This window comes from Pteropus medius, unplaced genomic scaffold, assembly GCF_902729225.1.
Source record: "Pteropus medius unplaced genomic scaffold, Ma_sr-lr_union100, whole genome shotgun sequence".
Classification (NCBI taxonomy): Eukaryota; Metazoa; Chordata; class Mammalia; order Chiroptera; family Pteropodidae; genus Pteropus; species Pteropus medius.
Window position 1 is genome coordinate 41,902,847 of NW_024354875.1, and position 9,570 is coordinate 41,912,416.

The window sequence follows — 9,570 nt, forward strand, 5'->3', positions numbered from 1 at the left end:
AACTCTATCTGCAGTCGAAAACCACTAGGTTTCAATAAGAACAAAAGTAAATAAAATACCTACTCGAATTTTACTTAGGTTATTTGACACCACATTTTAAACGTGACTGCCAATGTAGTCACCCATTAAGACACCTTTCTACAAGCCACAGTTTTCACTTTGTTGACCACCAAAGGAGAGTTAAACTTGTATAAAGCTTAAGGAGATCCTTTTAGATGCCAACTGTGATTTCTTACTATGCTATTACCACGTGACAATTAAAATCCACACAGCTAATCCGTAAACTAGTAAACTAATCAGAAAATAGGAAATTGCGACCACCAAATAAATTAACATCTCGTGGGATAAAAGGTACGCTGAAATGAAACCCAGTGAGGATACATTCTGCATACGCACAATACTCCTGTATTAGAAGGCGGCTCCTTCATAAAAATAGCCAGGACTCAAAACATTTGAGATGCTGGCTTAGTGAGATTGACTGACAGACAACAGCTGGGGAGATTTTGTATTGATCTTGTAACATCCTGGCATACTTTGGGAGAAAGAGAGAATCGGAAGAGACCGTTACAATGGGCAAAACAAAACTGCAAGGATTTCATTTTCAGTTTTGTGACCCCCTACACTGGAAGCCCCTACTAAATTCCTGTACTCTCTAATTCCTCTTCCGTTTTCCAACCCCGATCCCACAGTAATGAATCTCCTTCCTCCCGATGGAAACAAAAAAACCTCGTGGGGAAAAAGAAAACAAAAATCAATACCTTCTTCCAAAAACACTGGGTAACTAATATAAAGAAACTAGTCACCTCCTACCTGTCTCCCTAATCCATTTCGCATTTTAAATCTTACTTTTAAAGCCTAGAACTCTCGCCTTTTCTTCCGTAATAGAGGGGCTCAGGCGCCGCCCAATTTCCCAGGCCGCAAAGATTTTAACCCGCCACATTTCAAGGTTTTCTAGTTTTCTATCTTCTGTCCTCATCCTCAATCCAGCACCCGCTTCTTCGGACACTAAAGTTTATTAGCCCAAAACGCTAGTACAAAGGTGAATTCCTAGGATTCCGCGACGCGCCCCCCCCCCCACCAAGGTAGTGGGGAGGGGTCGGAGCTGCGGGCCGAGGCGCTCCCGCTCGGTCGAGTCCGAGGGGCGGGGGAGCGGCTATGACCACACAATCCCACCACCTCCTTTCACGACTCCCCCACCTCCGGGCGCTCAGGCCTGCTCCCAGGGAGCTCCCCGCTGCCCAGTAGCAACTCGGCTTCTCCTCACCGGCCCGCCAAGGACCGCACCAGCATCCAAGGAGATGATTTATAAGTAGGAAAATGCAAAAAGTATCCAACGTGTTGTTCCAAAACATAACGGAGCCCGGGCCCCCAAGACCGTTAAACCGCGGGTAGAGGGGGGAGAAGCGAGGAACTCAGAGGCCTAGGGCTTTGGCCTAGCCGCCCTTTTCGATCCCAAACCTCACACTCCGTGACCACCAGCCCTCTCTCAACCCTGCCCCAACCCCCAGAAGACCCGACAAGCAGCAAAAAGGTCAGTACCTTGTAGAAAGCCCCGTTGGAGCCGCGAACCTCCACCGTCAGCTCCGCCATGTTGGAACCGCAAAGGCCGCTGGGAAGAGATTCTAGAAACTTTCCAACCAGAGGGGAGGAGGGGGAGGGGCATGAAGGAGGCGGGGGGAGGGGCGGGGAAACCCGAGCAGGGACTGGTATCCCCCGCCCCGCACCCTTAGGGTCTCCACGCGCTGCTCCGACTCTCCCAGTGGGATCCCTCCGCTCCTTACATCACTGGCCCTGGGCTCCGCCCGCCGCCGCCGACGCCTGGCTCGCCTCCCGAAACAATCGCGGGAGCTTTGCTGACCCGCCCCTACGTCCCCGCCCCCGCCCCCCTCCCCACGGGCGCCCGCAGCTTGCCCGCTCCGGCCGGTCGGTGCCTCCAGCCGCCCCGGAATGAACTGCGTGGAAGCCGCCCGCCCCACGAATGTGCATTCCGGTGCTCTTGGATATCCTGCCCTTAAACTTCTTGAAGTGCTGGTATCCCTAGAGTAGCTTCCTCTACTCTTTGGGGGCTCCAATTGCCCACTGACGCAACATTTTGAGGGGATAAGGGAGCCTAAAAATGAAGATACTATGTGCTTCAAATTCTTTCGCCTAGCTTTCTTTTTTTAATTGGTGGCCTTTTTTGACTCAGTTTCCACATTTCCGCACCTCCTTACACAGCTCAGCTGAAAGTTCACACCTGTTAGCATATTAGCCGTTTAAAACTATTTTCAGTTCAACTTAGATGTGTTCACAGTCTACAGCGGAATTTAGGTGAATACACCTTGTTAGCAGTAGTCAGGGAAAGTTTTAATTGAAGGGGAGACCACGTTTTCTTCGGCTGCGACGCTTGCGAACTTCCACAAATAAGATCAAAGCAGAATAAATTTATGACTTGTCTTCTAGAATCTACATCAATACCGTAAGCATTATGATGGAGATACTTTGAATATTTTAACAATACTAAAGCTCTTTCCCAAAGCAAGGCCTTTAGAAAAAAATACTAGGGGGGAGAGAGAAAGAGAGAGAGAGAGAGAGAGAGAGAGAGAGAGAGAGAGAGAGTGTGTGTGTGTGTGTGTGTGTGTGTGTGTGTGTGTTTTATATTACCATTGTGGCAGAAAAACTATAAAGGGATGCTTTGCTGGCACTAAATGCTCAAAGAAATGCCCACTGGCGCAGCCTTTTTTGAGAAAGGTTGGGGGAAGAGGATCCTAAAAAAATGTACATAGCATTTGATCAGCACTTTTAAAGCTCCAAAAGGTAATGGTGGCTGCAAAAGTGCTCAATATTGTATTGCTGTATACAGTGTCCTTTTAAAAACGTTGATCATGGTGAGGAAAACTAAATATCCATCAATGAATAATAGCCACCATTTATCAAAGGCTACATTTATCTAACACTTTACATATGTCTTCCTATTAAGCTCCTTCAGAATTATAATGCCCTAGTTTGCTTTTGTCGCCCAATAGCCTTATTGAGATATAATTAACGACCATACAATTCATTCATTTAAACGGTACAATTCAGTAGTAGAGATTTGTGCAATCAATTTTAGAACATTTTCATCGCTCCCAAAAGAATCCCTGTACCTGTTAGCAGTCATTCCCCATTTCACACCAACCCTCCAGGCCCTAAACCAGCCGTCTGCAACCTTTTTGGCACTAGATCCCAGTGCTCCTATGAGAATCTAATGCCTTATAATCTGAGGTGGAGCTGAGGCGGTGATACTAGTGCTGGGGAGCAGCGGTAAGTACATATGAAGCTTTGCCTGCTGGCCTGACACTCACCTCCTGCTGTGCAGCCTAGTTGCTAACAGGCCACAGAACCAGTATTGATCCCTGACCCAGGGGTTGGGGATCCCTGCCTATACAACCATTAATTTAATTTCTGTCTCTATAGATTTGCCTAGTCTAGACATTTCATATAAATGTAATTACACAGTACGTGGTCTTTTGTTCTTTCAGTTAGCATAATGTCAAATTTCATCCATGTTGTGGCATGTATCACTACTCATTCCTTTTTATTGTCAAATATATCAGCATATGGATACACTATTCATTTATTCATTCATCCCACAATAGACATTTGGGTCATTTCTACTTTTTTTAGCAATTAAGAATAATGCTGCTATGAAGAACACTGTACAAGTTATTGTATTGGCGGATGTTTTTATTTCTCTTGTATATACATCTAGAATTGTAATTGTTGACTCATTTATGTTGGCTCATAAAGTACTCCATGTTTAACATTTTGAGGAATTGACAGACTCTTTTCCAAAGTAGCTGCACTCCAACCAGCACTGCATGAGGGTCCTAGTTTTGCTTTATGGGGCGCAAGTGTGTGCTCATGCGCACGCCCTCTCTCTCGCTCTCTAGCTCGCTCTCTCTCGCTCTCTCTCGCTCTAGCTCTCGCTCTCACTCTCGCTCGCTCTCTAGCTCTCTCGCGTGCGCTCTCTCTCTCTCTCTCTCTCTCTCTCTCTCTCTGTTTTGGTTTTCAGTGTATTGTTTTGTTTCTCAATGTGAGTGACTTCAGGTAGGACTGCTGAAGTTCCATTTGGACACAGGCTAAAGTATTCTGTATTATCTGAACTTTCAAGAATAAAGATTGGTCCTCTTCAGGTCTTGCGTGCTAAAAATATTTTAATTTGGACCCTCCCCCGGTTCTCACTAACACTTTACTACTCCTGCTAGGTAGACCTTGTGTCCAGTAAGCAATTGAGATTTATAGCAATCAATCATTTGTCTAAGATCACACAATTTCTAAGTAGTAGAACTAGGACTTAAGTCCTCCCTTTTCCATTTCCATAGCCCACATCAATGACCCTATTAGCTGCCCTATGTTATATTCATGACAGAATATTACACAAACTTCAAAATTTTGGTGTAGATTTATTTTTACTTACATCATCTTGAACAGATGTTCATTATTAAAAGGAAAAGAAAGTCCATTATAGCTCAATAAAACTGAGGAAAAAAGTAAAAATTAAAAATTTTTAAAGGAAAAGTAATAAACCATGTATAATCAGATTTAAAACATTTTTTGTGTGTGTTTGTAGATAGATAAATCAATAGTCTAGAAGTTAATAATGTATATTTCAGAAGATGGACTTATGGCCAATATAAACGTCTATATTTTTTGCACTGTCTGAATGAATTTTTTGAAATGAGCATATCAAAAATAAAGTATTTTTATTTTTAAAACATTCTACCATGGAATATTTGGCAGCCATTAGAGATGATGTTTTAGAAGGGTATATGCTGACATGTGAAAATGCTCATGTTAACTATAAAAAGAAGACTGTCAAATAGTGTTTATGGAATCAATTTTGTACAAAAAAAATGTGCACATGTATTGCCTGAAAACATATTGTAAAAATTTTTCTCAAAGTGCTAACTGGTTATCTTAAGGCAGTGGCATTATGAATGATTATTTTTCATTGTTTTCTATGTTCTGCAAGTTTTCTGCATTGAAAAGTAAAACTATTTCTAATTTTAGAAAATTATAAATTAAATAGGAAAATATTCTTTAAAGATAGAATTAAACACATAATGAAGACTTGTATACACAGTTACTGGAACACTAAGAACTTAAGATTTTTGTCATTTCTGTGCCACTACATTTAATGAGTCGTCTTAATGAAATGTGATACAGAGACATGCTATCAACATTTTAAATCTCTCTGAAGTAATGCATTTAAAAATAATTTTAACTTGACTAAAGTAAAACTCTATGTATATTTCTTTCTCAAAAAGTAAAGATCTAGAACGTCTAAAATAACTTTTAATGCTTCAACCAACAGTTTCCAATACAAATTATGCCCTATTTTATAAGTAGCTAGTGAAAGACTCGAGTCATATTTAAAATATTTCAACTGTTGTTCCATAGGCATCTCTGAGTTTTTTATCACAAAAAATTATCAGACATTGAGTATGAGACTATTAAAAAAATTACATTAAACTCAACTAATGAGTTCAGTTGTCTTGATATTGTAGAGTCCCTTGATTTATTTCTTATAATATAGGCAACGCAGGGTAAAGGAAGAAAGGAACCATACTGATTTTCTTTTGCAAGTGAGAAACTGAGCCTCATTCCTCCCTAGACCCTAACCTAATGTAAAGTTGAACTCAATGCAAAAAAGACCAGATCATATACCTGACTGAAGAATAATAAATAGAGTTAAGAGCATGGGCTCTAAATATAGATCACCCATTTCAAGTCCAGCTTTGTTTGTTATTTTCTATTTTGGACTAGGCATGAGCGAGAAAGAAGTTTTTATGAATGTTAAGCTTTCATAAAAACTTAATTTTAGGATCGTTTAATATAGCAGCAAAAAATGCATATCCCTACTACTTACACCAAAATAAATTCTGGTTGTAACAAAGATTTAAGTGTAAAAATAATTGTGAAAATACTGCAAATAAATATGGGTAAATTTTAAACTATTGTTTGTTTCTGCCATAACAAAATGCCCAGAAGCCAATGGGGAAAGACTTGTAAATTTAAATACATAAACATTTAAAACTTCTCAATGGAAAAAAAAATTACTGTAAAGTCTAAAGATAGCCTAGAGAAAAAAAAAATGACTAAATTTCTTACCAAACAAAGATCTCTTTCAAATTGTAAGGAAACACAAATAATCCCATAGAAAATGGACAAAAACATGAACAGTTGACATAATACTAAATATAAATGGCAACAAACATAGCAAAAATGTTCGCAACTAAAACTCTCAACAAAAGAAATACATATTAAAACATAGTTTATATACCACATTTTTCCTCTCTGAATGATAAACATTTGAAATTTTGATAAAACAGTTTTAGAAAAAACTTGGAGAACAGCAATATCAAAACACCAGTTTAATCCCTTTGGAGACATTTTTCAGTGGTATCGATAGTTAAATTAATCATACCATTTAAGACAGCAATCCAATTTACAGGAATTTATTCTACAATATAGGAATTTATACTCAATAAAGTTGTAAGATTTAAAAAACTTACAGTCACAATTAAGGAAAAAATAAAAGAGGAAAGGAAATAAAAACCAGAAAAGAACTAAATGAACCCTTAATAGAACAGCAATTAAAACAAGTTAGTCCATAAAATTGATTAATATGTAACCATTTAAAGAAATGGCATAGGGCCAGAGTTCCCACATTGTGCACAAATAGGCACCAGGATGCAGCAATGCATTCATATATCTTGTAAACACAGTGATAAACACAGTGATAAACACAGTGATGCTTGATACATTGTGCATACTGCTGTCTCAAGGTAGTTAACAATTTCAGTATTAGACATGCTACATTATATTCGATGATTTCATATCTTTGCAAGCATTGTTTTTCAGCAATTGATGGAACAAAAAGCAAAAATCAATGTGGAACAGGAAATGAGGGTGGCAATGTCCACTGTGATTCCAAGAGAAGTGTGTAGTGACCAATGGGTAGACGCATCCCCATTAGTAAGTAATTGGATTACTTAAAAATGAGATTAAAATACTTTTTTCTAATAGTTTGCATCTATTCCGTTTCACGTGTCTATTAAATTGTTAATACATAAATGCTTAAATTCTTTAGATCTAACTACTTAATAAATAAAATCATTAGGTATTTATTTAGGCAGCATACTGAGTACAGAGATACTAAGATGCTATGAATCAAGAAAGTTTGGGAACATTTGGAGTAGAAGGAGATCTATATGTGAAAATATAGAACTCTTTCACATATATTATTAGGAGAAATAAACTGCAGAACAGTTTGTGGGGGGAGGAGGCATTGGTTTCTTTCATATACTTTTTGCTACTTTTTTAAATGTATATGTATTATATTATTTTTTAAAAAGTAAAAGTTTCTAAATAAAATGTCATACCCCACACACCATGAAACAATAATCAAAACGTCAACCACCGAAATTCTCACCTGGGTGTGGTAAGGTATTTAAAATTTACATTATTTTTCTATTGCTTCATACAAAAACAAAATACCACAGATTTAGAGGCTTTAAACAGCCTACATTATCTGTTAAGAATATGTATTTACCACATGATGTAATGTGGCTTGATCTCATCTAATCAGTTGAGGCCTTAAAGGGAAAAGACTTAGATTTCCCCCAAAGGAAGGAATCCTATCTCCAGGCGGCCTTCAGACTCAAGACTGCAAATCAACAATTGTCAGAATTTACAGCCTTTCGCCTACCCTACAGATTTCAGACTGGCTAGCCCACAGGATTATGAGAGCCAATTTCTTAAAAGCAATCCATCAATTTCTCTCTCCTCCCACCAACTCCTAAATTAGAATTTTCTCAGTGATAGGAGGGTCTTTTGTTATTCATAAGGAGCCATTATGAGCACCTGAGTTTATGCTAATGAGGTGATTTAGGGTGAGGCCCTTGGTAGCCTCAGGATGGGCTAGTCCCTAGAAAGACCAAGGGATTAGAAAGTTGGAATTTTCAGCCCTACCTTTGACCTCTAGGAAGGAGAAAGGGGGAAGGAGAAGGCTGGAAATCAGATCTCTATAAAAATTCTTGAACAATGAGATTTGATGAGCTTTTGGATTGGTGAACACATCCACATGCTGGGAAGGCTGCACACCCTAGATCCATAGAGTCAGAAGCTCATGCACTCAGGGCCTTTCCAGACCTCGCCCTTGTACTTCTTCATATGGCTATTCGCCTGTATCCTTTATAATATCCTTTATAATAAACTGGTAAAAGGGGTCGTGGAAACCTCCAATTTATAGGTGCAAGAGAAACAGGTGACAACCTACACTTGGAGATTATTTCTGAAGTGGGGGCAGTCTTGTGGACTGAGCCCTGAACCTGTGGGATCTGATGCTGTCTCCAGGTCAATAGTGTCAGAATGTATCTGCACCCAGATTTGTCTTACAGCTTTTTCTTTGATTCAAGCTGTTTTTGCCTAGATAATGGATGGCTTTGTGACTCACTTGCTTTTCTCCTCCACCCTTATCCTTCCACCTCTGTATGCCTACTCCCTTAACCTTTAAGCCTTATGACAAGGTTGTGGCCAGTGTCAAGTCTTTTAAGAAAAAAGCCTCAGGTCTATGATCAAGAGGAAAATAAGTTTTGGTTAAACTAAGAATAACATAATTAGTTTTAAATGTGCTTCAGCCCCAGGCCTATTGAGGCAGAACAGCCTCAGGACCACCAGTCCAGCCCAACGGGCCAGGCTACGGTACCAGAGGGGATGGTGCCATGGATGATTCCAGAACCAGACACAATGATCAATTACTCTAACCCCATCCAATCAGTAGTGCCCATGACTCCAACTCCCTTAGTTTCCAAGACTAAGGATTTTCCCCCTACGTATAAGCTATGCCCTCAAGACACCTGGGGAGCAGGTTTTTGAGACTTATACCTCACCTGTGTTTCCGGGACTGGCAACTGTCTAATATAAATGCTTGCTTTCTTTTGCTGCAAAATCTGTACATATTTCATTGATTTAGACACACTTAGACAGACGGACCCCTTTGCTCTGGTATCAAGAATTGAGTTAAATTTGTAGGTCACCCACTCAGTGTCTACTGAGAATTGGAGAACTGTTTGGTAGTGTTGGAAAAAATACATCAGAGAGGATTATCTGCTTTACTCAAAATCTACTGATTTAAATGTTAATCATATCTTTAAAATATCTTCACAGCAACACCTAGACTAGTGTTTGACTAAGCAACAGGCACCATAGCCTAGCCAAATTGACAAAATTAACCATCTCAGTCTCTGACTTTCCCTTAAAGGGCTCACCTGATTAGGTCAGCTCCACCCAGGATAATCTTTTTGATTAAGTCAATTTATTAGGAGCCTTAATTGCATCTAGCCATACAGTAATTCCCCCACCCCCACCCCTTATCCACAGAGGATATGTTCCAAGACTCCCAGTGGATGCATGAAACCATGGATAGTACTGAACCCTATATATGTTTTTTTTTCCTTTACATACCTTTTCCCTTAAAGGAAGCAATCACAAGATGGTGGTAGGCCATCTTAGAATTCTGCCTACCACAATGGAAAGAGAATAGAA

At 39.6% G+C, this 9,570-nt stretch overlaps 1 protein-coding gene across 6 annotated transcripts in view; it reads right to left on the reverse strand.

Annotated features, from left to right (window-relative positions):
• FXR1 (FMR1 autosomal homolog 1) overlaps positions 1 to 1,710 on the reverse strand; it is a 53,046-nt gene extending 51,336 nt beyond the window's left edge. Inside the window, exon 1 of one of the 6 annotated variants that reach the window (XM_039855693.1) lies at positions 1,540 to 1,710. In XM_039855693.1, coding sequence (XP_039711627.1) covers positions 1,540 to 1,590 — 51 coding nt within the window. In that variant the 5' untranslated portion in view covers positions 1,591 to 1,710. The remainder of the gene's footprint in view (positions 1 to 1,539) is intronic. The other 5 variants (XM_039855694.1, XM_039855696.1, XM_039855697.1 and 2 more) reach the window with 5 other exon arrangements.
• Positions 1,711 to 9,570: the final 7,860 nt, after the last annotated feature.